General features: G+C 40.7%; 1 protein-coding gene and 1 long non-coding RNA gene across 5 annotated transcripts in view; one reads left to right on the top strand and one right to left on the bottom strand.

Moving 5' to 3' along the window:
• Positions 1 to 22,432, top strand: part of LOC116727125 (protein NO VEIN) — a 44,312-nt gene extending 21,880 nt beyond the window's left edge. For all 4 annotated transcript variants that reach the window (XM_032574317.1, XM_032574315.1, XM_032574318.1 and 1 more), the window contains 21 exons: positions 8 to 256; positions 816 to 1,031; positions 4,358 to 4,539; positions 4,662 to 4,845; positions 6,841 to 6,983; positions 8,987 to 9,168; positions 9,717 to 9,976; positions 10,053 to 10,290; positions 10,379 to 10,562; positions 12,325 to 12,451; positions 13,519 to 13,593; positions 14,832 to 15,005; positions 15,088 to 15,368; positions 15,486 to 15,634; positions 16,132 to 16,210; positions 16,465 to 16,579; positions 18,959 to 19,090; positions 19,179 to 19,409; positions 20,180 to 20,327; positions 20,914 to 21,079; positions 21,675 to 22,432. In XM_032574317.1, coding sequence (XP_032430208.1) covers positions 8 to 256; positions 816 to 1,031; positions 4,358 to 4,539; positions 4,662 to 4,845; positions 6,841 to 6,983; positions 8,987 to 9,168; positions 9,717 to 9,976; positions 10,053 to 10,290; positions 10,379 to 10,562; positions 12,325 to 12,451; positions 13,519 to 13,593; positions 14,832 to 15,005; positions 15,088 to 15,368; positions 15,486 to 15,634; positions 16,132 to 16,210; positions 16,465 to 16,579; positions 18,959 to 19,090; positions 19,179 to 19,409; positions 20,180 to 20,327; positions 20,914 to 21,079; positions 21,675 to 22,079 — 3,920 coding nt within the window. In that variant the 3' untranslated portion in view covers positions 22,080 to 22,432. The remainder of the gene's footprint in view (positions 1 to 7; positions 257 to 815; positions 1,032 to 4,357; positions 4,540 to 4,661; positions 4,846 to 6,840; positions 6,984 to 8,986; positions 9,169 to 9,716; positions 9,977 to 10,052; positions 10,291 to 10,378; positions 10,563 to 12,324; positions 12,452 to 13,518; positions 13,594 to 14,831; positions 15,006 to 15,087; positions 15,369 to 15,485; positions 15,635 to 16,131; positions 16,211 to 16,464; positions 16,580 to 18,958; positions 19,091 to 19,178; positions 19,410 to 20,179; positions 20,328 to 20,913; positions 21,080 to 21,674) is intronic.
• LOC116727126 (uncharacterized) lies at positions 11,058 to 14,023 on the bottom strand. Its single transcript, XR_004340760.1, has 3 exons — positions 13,843 to 14,023; positions 12,672 to 13,726; positions 11,058 to 12,531 (listed from the first exon to the last, which is right to left on the bottom strand). It is a non-coding gene; the product is annotated as an uncharacterized LOC116727126 (long non-coding RNA).
• Positions 22,433 to 23,082: the final 650 nt, after the last annotated feature.

Raw genomic sequence — 23,082 nt, 5'->3', positions numbered from 1 at the left:
CTCTCAGGTGGTAAGGTCGCGTACAAGCAGCCGTCGCAGGTCGCCGTCTGTCAGGACGCCGTGATCCGAGACGTGATCAGCGGCGACGAGCTGGAAAAGCACCTGTCTCTGTCCTATCTCCATCCGGGCCTGAGCCCGCCGCCTCCTGCTTCCCTGCTCACTCAGATGGGAGTCCGGTACCTGCGGGGATCGGATGTTACCACGGTAACCACAGCCATGGCGAAGGAGCTGGTCAAAGCAGAGGGCATCCATTCAGGTGTGTGGTAGAGCAGTTAGATTTGCTAAAAAAAAACAAAAACAAAACATTTACTAGGATTGTAGAACAACAACATGGTTTTAATTATGACCATATCAACCTGAATGTTTTTTTGCAAACATTTATTCGCTATATTCACTGTAACTACAACTCTCCAGCCTGGCTGACAGCATTTTATTTTTGTCGGTTTTGTGAAAAAGATCTTTAAATATTTAAATATTACACATGTCACGGTAAAGATCGCTATCATTTAGTCGGAGGGAACTGCATCAAAATAAACAAAATTGAGCATCTCCATCTAACGTTACCTCAGTGTCCTCCTATTTTCTTCTTAAAATATATATATTTCAAAATAAAGTAAATTTGCATGTTTCGTGATATTTAAATTTATATTATATCTTGTACTTTACGTGGTTTTAACACCTCTTTTTATTTTGTTAGTTATTTTTATCTCTTAAAAATGATTCATTCTGAAGGTGACTGCTTTTATTTTGAATTCTGCTGAACATTGTCCTAAACGACCGCGACTGACTGAGTGAATTAAAACGGTGCGTTTCAGAGGGAGGCCTCCGTCAGCTGGCCAGGCTGCTGGTTTGCAACTTTCGGGCGATGGAGCACGGCTACGGCGAAGCCGAGTCCATCCTCCAGAACCTCAGGGAGCTGAGCATCATCCCTCTGGCTGTCGGACGGGTGGTGGCGCTCAGCGGGGAGAGCGTGTTCTTTCCCATAGAAGAAGCCGCGACTAAGAAGAAGAAAAAAGCTCAAGCTCAGACAGGTAATCGTAATATTGTAACTTTCTGCTCTCGAGCAGCTCTTTAGAAAAGTGCGTACAGTGAGAGGTTGGATCACTTAGAGATTTTCGCTTAGTAACCAATTTGCAATTTCAAAATTCTGTTTTATTCAAATTTTGTGTGACACCTACAAGTGGTTGGGAAGTAGAAGTAAAACAATACATGACTTTTTAAAACTTTGACAACTGAAAATCTGGTAAGTGTGGTTTGACTTAAAACCACACTTACCAGACCAAGTCAAAGTTGACTTGACTTGAAACTTGATGTTGACAGAAGCTCTCCATCTAGTCTCTCTGAACTTGAGCAATTTTTAAAAAACGATGGGACTAAAAACTTTAGTCTCATGTACAAATCTGATAGACTTATTCCCGGGAATATGTGGTGTCCATTTTTTTCCTAGTCACTGTTGCCAACATATCCACTTCATCACAGTACTTAGCAATGAAAAATTGATTTAAAAAAAGAATATTTTGTTGCTTTTTTTTTTTCCAAAAGCAACAAAAAAGTGCTTTTTTGAAATCGGCCAAAATCAGAATCGGTAATCGTCTGGAAAACTGTTTTCTCTACCAGAAACTTCAACAGTCTTGGAAGGTGCTGGAATGTTCTACGTCACTTTTCTGCTGCTCCAAATAATTTGGGATATTGAGGCACTAATTATTAAGGCGTATTACCGCTGGAAAATAAAATAAGATTTTAAAGTCCTGCTTCTCTTTGCTTAATAAATCAGGGCAAACGGCAGGCCAGCAAGTCGGTGTTTGAAGTTTCACAGGTTTCAAATTAATTGAAATATGACAAACGATTATAAAGAGAAGAAAGCTGGATAAATAACTATCAGAGGTCACACATACCATTTGTCCTCAGGATCTTGGTAGAGAAAATATTTTCAAAAGTATGAAACGATTGTAAAAAAAAAAAAAACCCCAGAACATTCTGTTCTATTTTTGTTGCAGCACCCAGGTAAACAGTGCAGATTCACACTTTCAGATGTCTGACTCATAGAAAGTCAGACACTGCTTGAAAAGCTGCACCTGCCTCACACTCCAACATTCAGAGACCCGCCGTGTGTGTGTGTGTGTGGGACAAATCTATCCGCGGTCAGGACGCCGCTGACCTGTTTCTAAGAATAAGCGGATGTACAGACGCTTATATCCGAGGCACGCTCGCATAGAAAGCGCAGGAACATCCGCCCTCGTTTTGCGTCATCGCGTTCGGAAACGGCAACCAAGGCCGAGCTTCGGAGTGCCAAGTGTGAATAATTGATTTTCACACTTTGATGTAAGCTTTCTGCTTCTGCGGTTTAGCATCTTGAATAATCATGTGGGTTAATTGGTCTGGGGTCTCTGCGAGCTGCTCAGAATCCGGAGCTTTCTCTGTCGCCTGCTTCATCGTTTCACTGGAGCACCGTCGACGACTCCGCTCCTAACACACAGTTATTTTTATATTTGATACGATAAGCAACATAAAAACGTAAAACAAGTTAAGTTTTAACATTTTTAACAGCTAAATATCACATAATGCTGTTGTCACAAATCATGGCTAATAGGAGATAAGCATTTCTTGGTTGAATGGCAGTTATTCCTGACATTTTCTTGTCCTCCATGAAAGCAAAAAAGACTGCTCTATATTAAAAGTGTTAATGTATTACTGGTTTGTGTTAAGTGTGTAATGTGTTACAGAAGCTAACATCTACAGTCTTCTTTATTTCCGCTCTTTGGGGGTTCAACCGATTGAAAATGAAAATAAATGGCATCCTGGATTGGCTACTTCGCCAACACCGACCAAGTGGTGTGTCAAGTGGCATTGCTTTTAGGTATTTCTGCTTCCCTTGTTGGACATTCTGAATATTTTAGCTGCATTTCATGAGAAAAATCAATACATAGGCACATTTTCCACAAATGATTTGGCTTTGCGTTCCACAAAAAAAAATCCACGAATATCATAACGCCAATAGGCAGGGACCCACGTTACATCAGGTGGAAGGTGTTTGTTCCCAGACTGGTTTGAGCATGGACAAAATGTCCCTGGTGCCAAATGTATTGACTCATCCATTACAGTTTTGAAATGCACAAATAAATTTGAAATAAATACAAATAAATGGTTGCAAAGGGTGTTTTTTTTTTATGTGTGATGATTGATTAGCAGATACCTCTGGCAGTTTAGCGTTTCTTGGTTTTCTTGACGAAGGCTGGTAGCAGCAGAGATGGCTTATCCATAATGACATAGAGGTCAGTTGACGCACACACCTCCAAATTGTGCAGTTTAGCAACAATTTGGAGCTTAAATGAATCCCTCCCACGGGAATTAGTGCAGATTCAAAGGAAAATGTATTGATGTTGCCATAGAAAAGCCCTCGGATCTTACTTAACGAGGAGGACAAAGACACCGCCTTTGATGCGTAGTTTGTATAAAATCCCAGAGAGAATCTCTACGCCACGTTTTTGGAAACGTACTCTATTCTGTTGACACGACGAGTCCCGACAGGAGATGCAGCTGGCGGCAGGGACTTGGTTGGTTAGTTTTCAGGTCAGAGACTGCTGTTGGGAGCAGGTCTTTGTGCGCAGACCGAGCTTTGGAGAGACGTGAGCAGAGACGAGTGTCATAACTTCAGAGAGACGGCTAAGTTAAAGACGGTGTTCTTCTGAAATATTGAGCAGTGCTGGCATCAGCGGGGAATCAGGGCTTTAGATGGCAGCCTCAGAAAGCAGCAAAGTAGGTCAATAGAGGTTTTGTGTTTTAAGGTGGTGAGGAATGTGTTTGGGAACATGTCCAAAGTGAAAGCCAAAAGTAACTTTTGAAGTCTAACTTAAAAACATTACATGCTTTATGCCAGTGGTTTGATATATATCTAGGTTTATACAATGTAACCTCTGGAGTTTATTGAATTTTCTTCTGACTGGTGCTGTTTTTAGTTGCTAAATTCCCAGATTTCCCTGGGAATATGGATACTCTGTGATCTTTCTTGAACTAAGGCAGCAGAACCGATAGAAACGCTGAGTTTGCGGTCAGCCATGCACGTAATCTGCCATTTACAGTCATGTCAGAATTTTTCCATCACATGTCAGCTCTGTTACCCTGCTAGGCTGTGAATGATGCGGTGAATTCAGCGTGACGTGGCATCAGCACTACCAAGATTTTGTGGCGAATCTCTGACAATGTTTATAAACCTCTGATCTGCAAATGCTGATTTTGGCCGATTCCTATTTTCTTTTCCAAAGTATTCATTTACAAAATTAAAAATATTATGCATGGACGCACCCTGGACAGCTCATACAATTACTAATATAAATATTCCATTTTGTCTTTTTTGTAGGACCACTGTCTGCGTTGTACAAAGATCTGAGTGTGGTCCAACCCTCTCTGTTGAACTGTTTGGGGCCTCTGGAAAGCCAGCAGATCCGAGAGCTGCTCAAAAGGCTCGGGGTCCACGAACTGGAGCCGCAGGAGCTGCTGGAGCAGCACATCTATCCCACCATAAGCAGTAGCAAATGGAAGGTGACTGAAGGCAACTTATATCATCTCAAAATGTCATTAAAAACCTTTACAAATAGTTTTATTTGATCTAAACTGTTTTCTTTTTGTCTTTTTTTTTCTGTTCCTGCTTGTTCCAACTCAAGTCGAAGCCTGAGTCGGTGGTAGTGAGTTACTTGGTTTTCATCAAGCAGCATTCCTCCTCTAGCCAGGAATACTCGGACATTGCAGTACCTGTACTGACCTGCAGGGGTCTGCTGTGCCCCTCTACCGAAAGGGTGCATTTCTCTGAGGAATACAGTAACATCGACCTGCCAAAAGAACTGCCTGGTAGGAGATAACACAACACACACAGACACACACACACACACACCGGTTCACCCCTACATTCCACTTCTAGATGTTAAAGAGATTTTAGATTTTAGCCCAGTTGTTTTGGACAGGTTGTACTGAAATATGAGAATTTCCCTCTGGGATTAATAAAGTATAAATAAAGTATATTCATTCATTCATTCATTCATTGTAAGCCATTAACTATAGTTTACAATCAAAACTTGGGTTTTAGATTATTCCATGTGTGATTAGAGCAAAAACAAAAGAAATAGTATATCAACAATGGCAGTATTGTATTAGCCACAATCATTAATATACTGGACGTAACTATCGTGCAACACACATGCTATCCATTGAGCTGGGAATATCAGTGGTCGGGAAAATCTCACAAAGAATCTGGACAAGGGAAGCAATATTAATTGCCAACACTACAACAACTAGATAGCAACGTCAAAGGGTCTCACACTTCATAGGTCAGTGAAAGGTTCTAATTTTTTAAAAAGTGGGGATATAAAGCTAGCAGCTTTGCTAGCTTGACTTTGACAACATTAACATATGCGCGTACTGCGTAGTTCGGTGTGCTTCGATTCAGTTAACAAAAAGTAAATAAGGCGACCCACACACATCTCTCTGACAGACGATTAGTAGAGCAGGTGTTTAAATTAGCTAATCAGCCTCTGCTGTGTTCAGGCAATCACTTATTAATAATCACAAAATAAATATCGAGTCTGAAAACATAAAACCGTAACCGACTAAATGTTCTGTGTACTTTCTCTTTTTTTATGGGAAAAATGTGCATGTTTTTTTGGTGTTGATTCCTGATACACTTGAATGTAACCTCTGCTGTGCCGGCTAGTGAAGCTGTTGTCAGTCAGTTGCTACGGGCAACAGAAACGGAGAGCATGAAAAAAGAATACGATTGGTTTTGACTTGTTTTTCTGTGTTAATTTCCTCTTGGTGCAGTCACTATAATTTTGAAACGTTCAATAAACTACAAAAACTGGAATAATTGTCTCATTTGTTCACAGAAGGTGGCGATATTCGTAACGATCATCAAATAGGATGAAATATTTCATAAAGTGCAGGAGTCGTAGCTTGTTCAATTTTAACAAATTATAGCTTTAAAATTCAATTGCTGTCCAATATAATAGAGAAATTTGCTTAGGCCTCTTGCATCCTGACAAAACTGGCAGAAACCAAACAGTTTAGAGATTTATGCAATTTTTCCAGCTGTAATTTAAGCCTTATTTTATAGGAATCAGATAAGAAATAAGAACGCTACAACCATTTTGGTGACGGATTCTTGCACATCCCACATTGGAACGGTATGGTGCACATCACTAGCTGTCCAGTCCAGTATATACATTGTTGTCCACAATATTAGTGAAAAAAATAGAGAATTTTGACTCAAATCTGAGAATTTTACTTTTGATCTCAGAAGATTAAGGTCAGAATCTCTCTCTTTTTTTTTTTTTTTTCAGTGGCCCTAATCCTCTTCTATGGTATTAAGCAGCTGTGAAGTGTTAACGTAATGGACAACAGATCAGAAAATCTACTACACCCTTCAAGTCAAGAGCATATTTAAAGGATACACGCTTAATGTTTGCAGCTTCGAATCATATAACAGCAAATATTTGATGTTAAAATCAGATTGTTTTGCTTCAGTCGTTTTTAGAATAACAAACGTCTTCCACAGGCGTTTGGCATTCTCTTGCAGTCCGCTGATGCCAGAACCTCGGCGGGCTTTGGCTCCGTTTTAGAAAAAGAGTGCGGCAATCTTCTTTCTGGCAACGCTCAAAAGCAGTGAAGCGGATTAATTACACCTTGCTTGGATGATAAATAACTGACATTAGCAGCTAAAAACTGCACACCCGGTTACCTGCCCACATCTCTGCTTGCTCTGTGGCTCACTCCCACCATGTTTCTAAGTTCCTTTGCTTGTGCAAAGCTCCGTCTCAATAACCTGTCTGTTTTGCCCTCACGCTCCACCAGGCTGCGACTGGATCCTGCTGAGTCCCTGTTATGTGCAGACAGACGGCGATGTGGCTGGATGGAGGGAGCTGTTCGGCAGGCTGGGGGTCAGGGACGGCCTCATCCTCCGCAAACAGCGTCGAACTCTGACCCCTCAGGAACTGGTGAGGAGGAGAAGTCATTTAAATGACATTATCATGTCCAAAATGCCATTTAGATCAATGCAGTTCACACCACAAAAATGCAAAATCTAGTCTGGTTTGGTCTCGTTTCTTGTTTGAATATCTTAGTACTCTTGAAATAAGACAAAACTAACTTACAAGTAACTTTTCAGGAAGATATAAAAGCTTGGTTTAAGTCAGTAAATTCCTTAATATTGATGAGGGTAGGGGTTACTGGTTTCACTGGCAGATTATTTCACTTATAACAAAATATTTTTCCCATGTTAAAAGTGGAATAAAATACCAGTGGAGCTATTACTTTTACGAAAGCCGTTTCTCCAATAGAGCGGTTTTAACTGGTTTAGTCATGAGCTGCACACAGGTGGAAAAAAAATCCAGATTTTCCAAAAATTAAATATTCGATGAATAGATAAAATTGATTTATTGCCCAGCCCTAGCCAAGGAGTGTTTTCTGCGGGAAAGAAGGACAGAGTGTACAAAGTTACTTGGAGCAGTGGGTCTGTCAATGGCTTTACCCCTCCACACAGATAAACCAGGCTACAGTAGATTCGACAATAAGAAAACACAAAAACAAATGCAAGTCATTTATAAATGGAGAGTAGCAGGAGAAAATGTCAGGAAAAGTGTTATGTTTCCCAGCAGCATACTTTATGTAAAACCTAAACCTCTGAAACCAATCGCTTTGTTCAAATCAAAATTCTGGCAAAAGGACAAAAGCTCAGGACAGCACGATCCGTACGCACACAGCTGTGAGCAGAGCCGAATCTCCATCTGCATCTGTGAGTCATCGTGACAAATAGGTTAGTGATTAAAGAGGAAAACGCGAAGGGTTATGAGTCACACTAGGAACAAGAGATCAATGGTTGCTTTGAGGTAGGAAAGAGGTGAATGATGTGACATGCTGCAAAACCGAGCTCAGCCCATCCTATTCTCCCGGTTTCTCTGTTAGCCTCAGTACAGACACGAGGGATAAAACATGGATACAGAATGAGGATTAAATCAGCTTTTGCAGTATAGGCAGCTGGTTCTTTCTTCATCCATTTCTGGGAAATTGTACTCTGCTTAATACAGGATGTCGCAGCATCCTTAAAAAGTCTTAAATTCATCTAAAAAGTAAGCTGGACTTAATATGTTAATACCAAGGCTTAAATTTCGTCTTGACGGGATTATTTACTCTCGTATATTTTGTTTAATTTTTTTTGCCTTGGGACTTTTTTGTCAGACAAAACTTTGAGTCACATTCAGACATTATTGTGTTCTCTGACTCAAGACGGTTGAGGCTACCGCTAACTAGCTGCTAATATACATTTACTAGCTAGCTAGCTTTTTTACAAAACTGCAAATTTATTGCCAGTTGTTTGGGCGAAGTTTGTACATTTCTGTGGAAATATTCATAATGCCCTTTAAAAGGTCTTAAATCTTAAATTTATTTTATAAAGTAAGGTGGGCTTTAATATGTTAATCACGGGTGTCAAATTTTGTCTTGATAAGACTATTTACTCTTGTATATTCGGTTAATTTTTTTTTCGCACGACTTTTCTGTCAGGCAAAAGTTTGAGTCACACTCAGACATTTTCATTGCGTTCTCTGACTCGAGACAGTGGAGGCTACCGCAAACTAGCTTCTAATGTAACCCAGCTAGCTAGCTAGTTAGCTAGCTTTTTTCTGTCTGTCATGATTAAGTTCAAATTGTGTGAACACAGGTCTTTAATTTCATTCATAATGGTCTCAAAAAGGTCTTAAAAAACCTTTAATTTTGAGTTGATGAAACCTGCAGAAACCCTATAATCATATCTTATTATTACTTTGTTGTTGTTTTTTTAGAGATTGCACTGAAAGGTCGGAGAGAAGAAAGTCTGAGTAGCACAAATCTGAGAAAATGCCCAAGAAAACTGCAGTCAAATTGGCCCCAGACAGATTTAAATACTTAAGTGAAATGCCATTAGTTACCATGGGGCTCATTATTTCCCCTGCTCTTCTCTTAGGCCTCCAGTCACTGGTCAGCTGAAAGTGCAAAGTGGCACCAAAGTCCAGGAAGTGACTGCGTGCTCGATGACTACCCCTGTGAGGAGTTCCACACTCTGGCCACAGCTCAGCTTCCCGGCTCCCTCCTGCTGCAGCAGAGAATGGCTCTGTTAGACCTGCTGCAGACCAACTGGGACTCCGGGTAACATTGATTATATTTCTACTATCTTTTTTTTTTTTATTAAGTTGGAAACTACTCTTTTTTTCCTCCAAAAAATCAACATGCCATAGACGACAATGTAACCGTCCTCCTTTTTCAAAAGTTTCAGGTTTTTCTTCCTTTCAGAACTAAAAAGTAACAAAAGTTATGGTCTTTTTTTCAAAATGTCATGTAACATTTGCAGCTCTGAATGAGTTTTCCTTTCTATTGTAAGTTGTATGCAATAGCTGTGACCTTCAACCTAAGCTGAAGGTTGTAGACCTTCAGCTTAGGGTTAGGGCCTCCTATAACCTTTAGCTTACGTAGACGGCCATGTCTTTGCAAGCTGCCAGTTATTACACACCATTTCCATTTTCTGATGAAAAATTGAAGAATGCTTTTCAGTAAAATAAAATGAAGTTTGTGTTTGTAATGTGACCAAATGGAAATTTAAGGGTTTTGAGTCACTTTGCAGTCATCGTGCCCATTGACACAGTTGAGGTACGGACCTGTTTTGCTTCCTCCAACTCTATCCTTTCTCAATTTTTCAGACACCGTTACTCTCAGTACCTCACAGCTCAGGTCGTCGACAGCAACGGCAGACCAGTCAACAACACCAGGTCTTCTTTTTACCATCTGCTGTGCAGCCTTGAGTGGGTGCCAGCTTATCGCCCTCTAGAGGAAGAAAAACAAGAGAGAAAGTACCTCTGTCCCAGCTCAGTCTATCTGACATCGCCGGACGTCTGCAGGCTGCTGGGAACTCACGTCTTTTATGTGGACACACGCTCCAGCGAATTCAGCAGAGCCCTAGGTAGAAACGCGTCCACCAGAACCAGTACTTCAGTTCTATAGTAGTTAGCTTCCGTAACTTTCCGTCTTTGTTTTAGGAATGAGAGAGACTATCACGGTAGACGTTCTGATAGAGTACCTGAAGGGATGGTGCATCAAGCCAGAAGAAGACAACCAAGAGGAGAGGTCCACTGCAGACGAGACGGAGGGAGCACATTTCACCACAGCCGTTACGCACATCCACAACGTCTACAACTACCTGAAGGACAACTGTTCCTTGAGCAGCCTGAAGGAGCTGTTCCAGCACAACCCCGCTGTGTTTGTAGAGAATAAGAGGTACAATGTGATCTGCATCTCTTTCCTTTTGGGGTTTTGTTGGTTTAATGTCTTAAGTTAACACCTGGCAAATCTTTTTTTTGTCCAGGCATAGTGATAACTGGTGTTCAGGACGCTTCTATCACCTGAAGGAGGTGTGTTGGAGCGATAACACCTCCTTGTTCCAGCGTTACAGACAACTCACTCAGAGGGAGGACAGCCCCGTCCTGCAGCCCAAAGTCCTGGCTCCTTTCTACAGCCAGCTGGAGGACATGAGGGACTTCTTCCTGAACGTAAGCTCCTCCAATAAGGCTGTGCCACTCTAATGCATCTGCCTAACAACAGCCACAGAAAAGGTTGATTTCCTGCCTGTTTAATTCACTCTGAGTCACACATTTGACGTCAACCTGGGACCTCTCGGTGAGCTGAGACAGCTGTTAAAACCTTATAAATATCCTGCTTTTTATGACTTGTGAAACCTGTGGTATATTTCCCTGTGGTTCCTCATAACAGAATGCTGAATTTTTCCTCTAACACCCATATGTATTTCATTCACCAAAGTGAATCAAACACCAGACATATTTTGAAGGCTGTCTTAGTTTTCATTTGATTCTGAATAGATAATTATTCCTGTCTTACATTATAGATTCTGTAATCCATATCAGTGGGTGGAAGACTTCTGGACATGTTCCCGCATCACTTTTACATAAATGATGCTCTCTTGTCGAGTTCGATTTGTCTCAGAAGAGCTTGATCTAGAAATGACGTCAGATCCAAGCTCAGTGCACTCAAGTTACAAAACGTTTATTACCAATAAAAGCTGAAAACAATCCCTTTCTCCCCACTTTATTAGTACAAGCACTGGAGGAACACATTCACAGACAAACATGGTCTGTTAGTTAGCGGTGGTCATCGCTAACTAATAAGTTAGTTGCACTAAACCTAAAACACTAATCATAAACATCAGTTCAGCTAACACTAAAGTTCTACACCAACACAGTATTTGGCAGACGCTAATGCTTAAGTGCTAAATTCAACCATGTTGATACCAATAATGCTCTTACATACCTAATATATTCATGTTTAGAGGTTTTTTCTCTAGTGTCCATGTTTTGTTTTGTTCTTGTATGTATCCTGTTGGAAAATAAGTAATAAATTTATGCAGGGGGTGTATTAAATTACTAATACACCCCAACTTTTCCAAACTTAGCAAAAGCGCTTATCAAAAAGTTAGCTCTGCTGTTAGCTGATTAGCGGAAGTGTGCCCAACACTGACCAATCAAAATTCTGTCTTCAATTGACATTTTTGCTGGGTTTTTTTTTACTGGCTGTGGAAATTTGACTTCCAAAGACCAAACATTGGTTTATTTTATTTGTGCATCTTTGGATTTTCGGATGGTTCTTTATAGTTAGCATCACAATCAGCGACCTCCAATAGTTTTACAATTTGCAGTATGAATGTTCTCCATTTGGATGTGACATTATTTCCAGAGTTGATCTTCAGACTTGAACATATTAGTGGTTTCACTTTGTGCCCAAAAGTGTGATTTTTAGAGTTCCCAGTTTAAAATACAAGGACAACCTGTCCACTGAATTTAGCACCTAATATGGCTGCCCAGTGTAATGTGCTGCTGTAAAATGTCAGTTTGTGTTCACCTTTTATTTTAACATGTTAAAGGTAAATAAATACATTGTCATTTGGTATTGCTAGTAGTAGTTACCAGAACAAAGGTTAAGAAATTCAACTGCTGTCCGACTTGTAAGTAGAAAGCGACAACTCACATTGCTTCCCTATGAGATCACTTACATAGACAAACAACAGTGACCTGTAGAATTATTAGTTACCTTTATTTGGATATGTAATTTGGATTAGATGGAACAGAATCTGTCAGCAAAGATGTTTCTGTGTAGCTTGCTCGCCGAATTAGCCTAGTTAGCTTGAGCTGGTTGAGAAAAGACAGAAAACAACATTTAGCATGCGAGATGGTATAAAAAATGCAGAATCGTATTAATGTGAGTTATTGATGCGCCTGTGGCCGTATCTCTCCCATCTAGTGCCTGAACGTCGATGACAGTCCCAACATGAAGCAGTACGTGGGTTTGCTGGAGCTGATCTGCTCCTCGGTTTCCGTACCGACCGCTGAAGTGCTGCAGGATGTGTCCGTACTGTTCGCCAAACTCGGTGAGCGCTTTTGTTGCAGAGGCTTTCTCACTTGGTGTCTCGCAGTTCTTCACTCTGTCCCATCTGTTAACAAGTCTCCTCTTTAATGAGAATGCAAAACCATTTGTTACGTCCTGTCTAATTTTTGTTGGATTATTATCATACGTGTAGTGGCAAAATGTGTTGGCAAGAATGAAAATAAGCAGAGGGAACAAATTAAGGGTATAGAAAATCGCATTACCTTCTAGAAGTGTCCTTGTATCTGTTGACCTAAAGATGAATGTATCCATTCCGGTCCATATAGTTAAAATGCTCTGTATACTTTTTGTCACATTAAAATTATAAACTACAATGCATTTTATTGCTATTTTATGAAGTGCAGAAGACTGACTGTATTTATTTTTGCAACAAAGCATAGGCAAACGATTCACTCTCTAGTTTGGCAAAGACTAGTGATGCACAACACCATGAATTAAATAATAATTTCCATATAGCTGTTTAGAGAGCTCACTTTTAAAAAAGTTTTCCTCCATTTTTCTTAATCACAATTTCTCCTCCACTTTGACAAAAATCCGAATCTTGCTTGTAAAGTTGAAAGAAAGTCCACACAGTTTTCCAGATGCATTATGTACATGCAGAATAATAATAATGCAAGTCGTTTGTAATATACAATACCCTACATAAAATTGCACTAAACTGCAATATTGTACATTTATAGTTCAATCATATTTTGCTCCAGTACAGACAATGCTTTCCAAAAGGTTGTTTTAGTTTTTTCTTCTTAAATGTTTTTTATTTGTGGGCTATATGAACGTAAACATTTATTGTGATAATGTTCACAGTGTCTATAAACGATTTGATGAATCAATATAATCCCTATATATTTGTACAGATGTTTGATAATTTTCCATACTTATCAGCGGCATAAAATCCCACTAAATCATATCGAAGCTAGCTTTCTTCAAATGAGCTCATTAGGTGGAAAAAGTCAGTAGAAAAAAACACAAAAATATAATCGGACAACAAATTAAGACTGATAACATGACCTTTTATTCTTTTCACTATTTTTCTTCTTTCTGTTTCCTCAGCTCATAAGTGTAAGCGTAAAGGGTATGGAGACCAGGAAACCAAATTTGATCCGAACTACAGCTCCCAGTTGAAAGGTGAGTGACTCGTCCTTCGCCTCTTTAATCAGACCGACTTTCAAGCCTCATCTGCTGGTCCGCCAGAGAGAGACGCGCTTTAAACACAGCTTGGGAGAATTTAGTACGGCAGCCTGCCAGGGAAATATTCTCCCTGGAGAGAGAAAGTACCGAGGTGCAAATTAACACCAGGCCTGAAGTAATCAGGGAGTGGTAGGAAAAAAAATAGTTTTTTAGTTTTACACACCTTTCACTCATCATCTAACTTACAGACTCTTGGTATTCTTTATTCTTCCCTCCGTCTAACCTCTGAGATATTTCATGTCCTTCAGAGAGAGAGAGAGAGGTGTGAGAGAGAAGGATGGATTCTCAAAATGGAGGATGGTTGTTATTACAGGATTCTTCACTCAGCGATATGCTGGGTGGTTTCAGCTCAGGCAGCAGTTAAAGAGACAGGTTACGGATGCTTGCGTCATCACTCAGTGTTTTACACACATTATTCAGTTCCTGCTCATTCAGCATCTGAGTTTTATTTTTGAAAAGTCAACAAATTCACTTTTTCCTTTTTATTTATTTATTTTTTATTTTAATTAGAAAATCTGAGTAAAAAAAATCTGAGTAAAAATCATTAGTAAAATATAGAACTTACTTTTACAATACTTTGCTCTATAAGACATGAAGGCTTTTATTTTGAAGAGTACTTTTGAATCTTTATTTAGACATTTCAGGATCAAATCTTAAATTTGATACTGAAATTTGTCTTGACAATTGCTATTTTTAATTTCTGGTTAAGGTTTATTTTCTTGTGTTCTTTCTTTTCTTGCTTGTTTTTTTTTTTCTTTCCTTCTTTTGTTCTTTCTTTTCTTTTTTGTCTTGCTTGCTTTTTTGTTCTTTACTTCTTTTCTTGCTTTCTTCATTTCTTTGTTTCTTCTTTGTCTTTCTTCCTCTCTTTTCTCCTTCTTTCTTCCTCTGCCCGTCTATCATTTTTTGGGGTCATGCTTGCACAGCGCACCTGTTCTACACCAACATTGTCGTTGCGTCTGCATGTTCTCCCTGTGTGGAGGTTTAGTTCAAATGATGATTAAAATATTCAAGAATGTTAATCAGGTGGTTTATATCAGGCACCAATTCCGCTTAAACATCTGTTTTAGTCATTAGTCACATGCAAAAAGCTTCCTATGTCTCTCCAGTGTTTTTCTTAGTGGGACTGAGTGACTCATTGTGTGTGGGGGTGTGTGTGTGTTTTCTCTCTGTACCAGTCATGGTCTCCGACAAGAAAGTTTTCCCCACTAAGGACAGCTGGGTGAGTCTGAGCCGTCAGCCTATAATCGGTGACGACAAAGAGCTGGAGAAGATCTTCAAACCTCACAAGGAGGTGTGTCTGCTCCACCTGCCGCCACCAGAGAAGAAGTCTGTTCCCAGGAGTAAGACCGGTACGCCACCACCATGATGCCGTCAACTTTTCTATCACTTAAGAGTATCTAAATGTTTCCTACTCCCTGTGTGGTCTGGCAGGTCAACCGGTCGCAGGGGATCGAGCTACTAAACCAGCCTTCAACGAGAAGGACAGGCTCTCATTCCTGAAGATCTGCGGGATCCATCATCTTTCCCAGTGTGTCAAATGGGAGCCCCAGACTGAGAACTGGAGGCCCTGTGCCTCCATGCAGTCCCTGGTGCGCTTTGTCATCCCCTACATCCAGAGGTTCCTCTACCACCATGAAGAGCTGGCCGACGTCTACTCGGCCCTGACTGAGGGGAACATAGCAGAGAAACTCAAGCGCCTCTCCTTTGGACAGGTGGGCAAGTAGAAAGAAACCGGAACTGAATTGTTTTTGACCGTGAACTTTGAAGTTTCTGGTTCCGGGTTTCTACCTTCTAAACAGACGTTGTTCTCTGTCGCCGTCTGTTTCCAGGTGGGGAAGCTGTACATCCGCTACCAGCTGGACGTCGCCGGCAACGAGAACACAGTGATAGAGCTGCAGGATGTGATCTGCCTGCTGAAGGACGAGAAGGAGCTCTACATCCAGAAGGACCACGTCAACGAGAAGCTGGAGATCCTGAGGTTTGTCGGCTCGCCGGCCTGAACGTAGAAAGTTCTGGAGATGAGAGCAGTCTGACCGAAGCCTGGAGAAATACTGGAAAATATTATTTACTGAATTTATTTCATACTGAATTTATGTCTGTTGTTCAATTAACCATTTTATCATCCATCCATCCATCCAATCATCCGACCATCTGAACTGAGAATTTGCGGATAAATCTTTAAAGTTTTGGCTCTCTAGATTAAAAACTGTAGGAATCCTCATGTAGGTTCAGTATTACCAGCTCTTAGTGTCTTAAAATCTCTGCTTTGACAGGATGTATCTTTGTCTTTCTTTATGTAAAAGAACTGTTGAGGGTTAAAGTTTGTGCTCATTTTAAGGTGAACTGTCTGAGACGAGCTTGCCTCTGTGTGTGTGTGTGTGTGTGTGTGTGTGGGGGTGTGTGGGGGTGTGTGGGGGTGTGTGTGTGTGTGTGTGGGTGGGTGTGCGTGGGGGTGTGTGTGTGTGTGTGTCACAGTGAGCTGGTGAAGCTGTTCTGCACAGAGAGCAGCCACAGAAAGGACCTGAAGCAGTTCCTGACCCTCCTGATAAACAGCGTAAGTGCCATACGATCACTGATCCGCTTGGAGTTGAATTGGATTTGTTCGTAAAAGCTGAATATTTCTCTGTGATTAAATTATTTAATAAAAGGTTCCATCCAGGAATCAGACAGGAAGCAGATTTTTACACAACAGGCATCATTAGCTGGCAGCACAGATTACAAACATCGTCAAATAATGAAAATAATTTATTAATATAACTGGTGGGATATTGAGTCTGCATTAGGTAACTGTCATACAACCTGATGCAGGATCAAAGGGCTCTGGAGAGACTGATGAAAAGAGAGAACATCGGAGAGCTGCCCAGCGACGAGGCGCAGTGGGAGGTCCCAGAGCCCGTCAGACCAGAGCCAGACAATGACAGAGGTACACAACACACACACCCACACACACAGGGATGGATGGAGTGACAATGAGCAGAATAACGTTGACAGCTCCATCAGCTGTTCGCTATATGTTGGTGAACTGATGAAAGTGGGGTGGTGTACTGTCACCATGGAAACATTAATTTGTTGCCCCCCTCCACCCTTCCCAAAATTGAAATACTATTGAGAATCTTGTAATATTTAATAGTTTATCTGTACAAACCGCTGGCACCAGCATTCAATGACCTGATGATCTAAACGGATTAATAAAAATGAGTTGTTGCAGCTCATTTTTATAGTTTTAAGTCTCAAAACTGTTTATTGAGTTTATTAACTCAATAAGTAATGTTTAATAAATACTGTTCAGCCTGTGTGGTTCTCAAAAGGATAAAAACTGCAAATCATTCAGTGGGGTGTGTATTTTTAGCCTTAACAGTAAAATTTAAAACTGTAATTATTGGTAACTCATCAGCTTATTCTTTTTCAAAAGGTATAAAGCGTTTTATTTTTTTATTATTATTTTTTTTTACATTTTTGTAAAAACTATTGTTCACCTTTCAGCTTGTCAGAAGAGATGAGAAGTGCATGATATTTTGCATTCACAGTGAATGGGGCTCCGTCTATTTCCTGGTACTTTTCTGCGAGCATTACAAGAATTACAGCCAGACCAAGAATTTTATTTTTTGTAAAAGAATAAATTTGTCTGTTCTTGCAGAGTGAGTACAGGTTTGATTCCTCCGATCTTTTATATTAAACCCTTTAGATTAAGCTAATTATTGAGCTTCATGCTACCCGACTCTCACTTAGCCCTGCTGGGTGTGATCCCAGTGTAAAATTTACATTTCTTTGTGTTTTCTAAGCACAGCCCTCTCCGGTGAAGAGGCATAAAATCAACTCCTTTGTAATGAACATGCAGGGAAAGGTGGAAATGAATCGCTGAATTACTTTTTGTTATCATTTAGAAAGCTGTGTAGGGTTTTATAGTTCAGTCTGAACCACAGTCTTCCTCTTCTCCACTAGAGGATACATGGTGTGTGTGTGTGTGTACGTTTTTTTTTTTTTGCGCGTTTGCTCACTTTATATGAGGCGTCATAAAAGCGCAGTTGTTGCCGAGGCTCAAAGAGCGAAAGGAGCAGATCTCCCTCTTTACATCACAACACACCCACACCCAGAAGTATTGCTGTGATTAAAGATGTTTTCACCACTAAATCTTTTTCATGACCTACAACGCCAGGCAGAAGTTTCCATTCAGGTTGAGTTTTTGAAATATTATGTTGTTTTAATGTTTCATTTGAGCCTTACAAATTCAGCAGCAGCAGGTGATGTTATCCAGACAGGGTCAAAATTATTCATACAGGCTGGAATGCAAAGCCTCAGTATTATAGATGAAACTTCCCTCTGCAGCTTGAAGATGAACTGCAAACTTTTTGTGTCCATCAACAAGGTTCTGATGATATTTCTGATCATATCTGGATTGCTCCTGACCAGTTTTCCTTTTAGTGAATTTGAGGGCAACAGTCTGAGTCGGTTGGTTGACACTCGATCAGTCGAGTGTTTTGAGCTCAACTTCTCTTTATTGAGCCAAGTACACAACAAACTAATGAATACAACACTTATATGAACAAACAACCAGGCGTGTTAATTAAACAGAAATATACAAACATTTACATTGAGAGCCTCCTCACATTCTCCTTGTGACATATGGTGGAAAACATGGTTGAAGGTAGGGCTTTAGCATTAGCTTCTGCTCAATACCATTTTCATATAGCTCTTTAGCTTAGCTACCAACCATGTTGTTGTAGCTCTTCAGCACTAGCTCTCATTAAAAACCATGTTGGTGTTTAACAGAAGCATTAGCTTTTGCTAAATATTGTGTTAATTTAGCACTTTAGCGTTAGCTTCTGCTAAATATCGTGTTAATTTAGCACTTTAGCATTAGCTTCTGCTAAATATTGTGTTAATTTAGCACTTTAGCGTTAGCTTCTGCTCAATACCATGTTGATTTAGTACTTTAGTATTTTTGGAACTAGTGTTTATAATTATTTCTTCAGGGTCGGGGAAGCTAAATTTTCAGCTAGCGGTGCCCACCTGACCTTTAAAATTAGTCCAGTCAGTTAACATTAGGCTTCAGGATGTACCTCAAATTTTAAACTCATTGGTGTATAATATAAACATGATCACTATGTCAACTTCCTGACATAATGAGTCAATCTAAAGAAGCCGTAGTGGTTTGTATCAGTGAATACTCAAAAAGTTTTTATGACTTTCATTTCCACGAATGGAATCATCTGATTGGCATCGTATCTGTCTTCCTAAGATGTGATTATAGACATTTAATGTTTTTTCCCTTTCTGACTCTATAAAATGTTTTTTTTTGCAGTGTTTTTCAGGAGCCTCTCTTCCATCAGCTCCACAGAGGAGACCATATTTCCACCTCAACCGGACGGGGAACAAACGCTGGCCTGCTGGCCTCCTCGAGCGTCCATGTCGAACACAGGCAGCAGCCACTCAGGTTGCTCAGATGCTTCTTCTACGCATTAATAACACATTTAATCTTGTGTTTTAATCAATTAAAGAATTTTTTTCTCTCTCTCCTCCAGGTCAGCCTAAAAGTGACGTGGTAGAGGCCGTCTTAAAGATGTGGCCTCCTCCTGCCCCTCCTAAAGACCGAGACCCAGAGAAGGAAGCGGGTCCCGGCAGAAGAAGCGGCGAGGCAGACCAGGCCCCCCGGAGCAGCAGGCCTGCAGACCCTCAGGGTCCTCAGAGAGTCCCGAGCCATCCAGGGGAGCCCCGCGCCGATGCGGCGACCATCAGCGCTCCAAAACCTCCAGGTGTGAACACACTGGTTGCTGCTTTTGAAACGACGGCACCTTGCAAAAGTGGCGTTGTCGGGATGAAATGTGAATACTTTCACACTTAATCCCATCGCTTCCACAATGTGTTTGTATTTAGCGAGTAATTGAAATGAACAGAAAGAAAAAAGGAGAAACGGCTTAGTAAAATCTGAAAAGTGTGGCGTGTCTTTAGAGTTGGTTATACTTTGTACTTTTTGGAATAACTCAGTCAGATTTAATAGAAAATATCTGTGAACTGTAATTTTCAAGTCTTGCCACCAATACTCTGATTGGGTTTAGGTCTGGACTTTGACTAGGCCCTTCTAGTATGATTATCCCCCCGTATACTACCATCACAAATTCCACCTAATTCAGCCAAAGGGGTGTATTTATGTTACCTGTGCTAGTTGACGCATGTTCTACAAATGAAAGCATTTTACAGCCAGTTTTACTAATTTGTTGAAGAAAAGCATCTCCCACCTCATAATACTGCCACTGCCGTGTTTAATAATGAAGATGCAGCGTCAGCTCCTCGCCACACAGCCAGAAAGTTATCTCAACAGATGAAAACGCTTGGAAAAAGTTTTCCTGGATCTCGTTCTTGAGTCTTAAGGTGACAGTGATTACTAGTTTGGAACAACTCTAAAGCTGTGAGAGTCTTAAAAAAGACAAAAGAAAAAACTGTCTCTGCAACATTCACAGATTGTGTGTTCAGCACGTTGTGTTAAAGCTTCCTGTTCCATTTGGTGTCGTCTGTCACCCGCCAGAGCGCAGCCAGCAGTCTGAGACCGCCGAGTCCCACAAAGCCCAGGGTGGAGAGGAGAGGCTGGCTCCCGCCGGCCCCGCGGCGGCGCCAAGTCCTCCATCTGAGCCGCCCGCAGAACCTTCCAGCAACCAGCCGCCTCCAAACAGCCTGTAGGTTGTCTCCTGTTTGTCTAACAACGTCTGAATTATGCATGTAGAAAACTAACGTTGGGATTCACCGCTACCAGGGCTCCTGCTAACCATTACTTTAGTAACCTTTCCATTATTCTGACGATTAATCGGATAAGAATATGGACATTCTACAGATATTTCATTTAACTAATTAAGCCTTTTCTTTTCAATAGTAGAAATACTTTAGTAAATAATTAATCTTTTAAATAACGTAAATAGTATATTGCCTAAAATGCAATACCATAGCATTCCTTTAGTAAATCTGAATCGGGTGATGATAAAACTATTATACGTGTGGAGTTTTGACTAAAAAGTATTTATAAACAAATGTGTTTTCACCTTAAGTATATATATTTTGCACAGTTTTGGCTTCATTACTGCTCTGAATATGTTGGGGTTTTTTCACCAAACGGCCTCTTTTTTTGAGTCTGTGTACTCCAGTTAACGATTAATCAATTACTGAATTAGTTGACGATTATTTCAATAATTGAATGAAATCCGATTAATCGTTTGAGCCCTAACTGTTACCCTAACACATCCTTTCTTTGCCTGTTTTCCCCATCAGGGTGGGGCCTGAGGCAGTGGTTCCCTGCGGTACATTCCAGGGGACGGCAGTAGCTGGGGACATGCAGCGTCCTCTGCTGAACATGGACTTCCCCCAGTGGGACAAAGACCACTGTCTCCCGACCACACTGGAGGACATGGAGCTCCCCTGCCAGAGACCCGACACAGTCAGTACTACCTCTCTCTCTCTCTCTCTCTCTGTCTGTAAGGCTTTGATGCTCTGGTTGCGGTTTGGTTTTCATAACTGGCGATATACCGATCTGATATCAATATCTGTATAGGTCCCAATATTGAAAATAATTTAGATCTCTCATAAGTGCGGATCTATTCAGGCTTATTCTATACTTTGTGCTATACGCAACGTCTTTGTTTAGTTTACACTTTATTTAGGATTCCTAATTTGTTGTAGTTTATTTTTTACATGTTCGACCAAGATAGCCAACTTATTGTTTCTGTCAATTTCAGTTTCTTTATTATTTATTTTACATTGACTGTTCTACTCCTAATTGTGTTTTTACACGTTTCACCAAGCTTGTGAAGCTATTGGTGTATTTAAGTGCGCTGTAGTGGTGCAGAGTTATCAAATCCATTTGTAATGAAGTACATTTATTTCTGTGTTTTAAAAAAAATTATCCTTTTTCTTTTGGTCAATTCAACTGGGTTTCTGTTTTGGATCGGTATCGGCCGATACTAACCCTCAGATATCTGTATCGGAATTGGAAAAAGTGGATCGCTATTGATAACGGCTACATCCATTTCCAGGTGGTGTTTTCGGACGAGCAGATGGACCTGGCGACAGTGGGCGAGTGGGGGGAGCAGCTGGTCAACTCCTTCCTGTGCCACTGGAGAGACGGCAGCGACCCCGCGCGGCCCACCCACGTCCTCTGGTGCAATCAGAGCGGCGAGAGCGGCCAGCCCTACGACTTCAAGCTGGCCTTTGGAGAGGCAGGGGCCATATTCGTGGAGGTCAAGTCGACAGTGAAGAGAGAAAAGTCCTTCATCCACATGTCGGCCAACGAGCTGGACTTCGCGCTGAAAGAGAAGGAGCGCTACCACATCTACAGAGTGTACAGCGCCGGGGACGCTCAGAACGTCCGTTTGTGTCGCATTCAGAACCTGGCGCAGCATCTCCACACCAAGGACCTGGCTCTGTTTCTCTTTGTGTAGTTTATTTTTAGATCTGCACAAGTATTTGCACTGTATCTATCATAATACCAAGTGTTTCATATAATGTACTTTTAAACCTTTGTCTATTGTATATCAGGTGTTTTGATCCTGGCGTGCGTCGCCACACTCTTAATTCCAGTTCCTTTTTCTTTTTAATTCAAGAATTGCTTTTTAATAAATCATTTTTCATTCAGCTGAAGGAGTTTCTCTTTATTATATCATCTATTCTTGTATGTACTTAAGTAACTTGGCTCTTCAGTTGAAGTAATTGTGCCAGACGAGCACAAAGAATTGCTTGGTTGCAAAGTGGAAAGAGTTTGACTTATTTTGCAAATAAAAAAATATTAACGGAAGGCTGACTTTTGATGACATCACTAATATTTTTAAACAACCAGTTTTCACAGTACAGACAGACACTAACAGCACAAACAAAAATTTGGAAAGCAACTTCTCTCAGGTGTGAACACACACTTAAATACATTCATCTCGGGGCTTAAACGTTGTGGAGGCAGGACTGTTTAATCTTATATGTAGTTTATTTTTACTGCTGGACTTTTGTGTCAGACGTTCATTCCATTCTGACTTGAAGTAGTGGAAGCTACCGCTAACTAGTTGCTAATATGGCCTTGTTAGCTAGCTTTTGTTTGCGTGTCATTGGTAAGTCTTTGCCACTTCCTCATTCATTCTGTGCTAAAAAGCTTGACATTAATATATATAAAAATGCAATATTCTTTGGTACATATATGTGATAGGCCTATTTAATCTGACTTTTCCGTCAGGCAAATGTTTGAGTCGCCTTTGCCGACATCTTCATATCGTGAAGAGGCTACCGCTAACTAGCCGCTAACGTACCCTTGCTAACTGGCTAGCTCTGCGTCTATCACAGGTAAGTGCGGACGTTCGTCTTTGCCATTGGTTCATTTTTGTTGCCAACCCATACAGTGTTACGTGCAAAAGGTTAGGCACTACTACTATACCATATATGCAGTTTTATTTTGAACAT

Source organism: Xiphophorus hellerii, chromosome 10 (genome assembly GCF_003331165.1).
Source record: "Xiphophorus hellerii strain 12219 chromosome 10, Xiphophorus_hellerii-4.1, whole genome shotgun sequence".
Lineage (NCBI taxonomy): Eukaryota > Metazoa > Chordata > Actinopteri > Cyprinodontiformes > Poeciliidae > Xiphophorus > Xiphophorus hellerii.
This window is presented reverse-complemented; position numbering and strand designations above follow the sequence as displayed.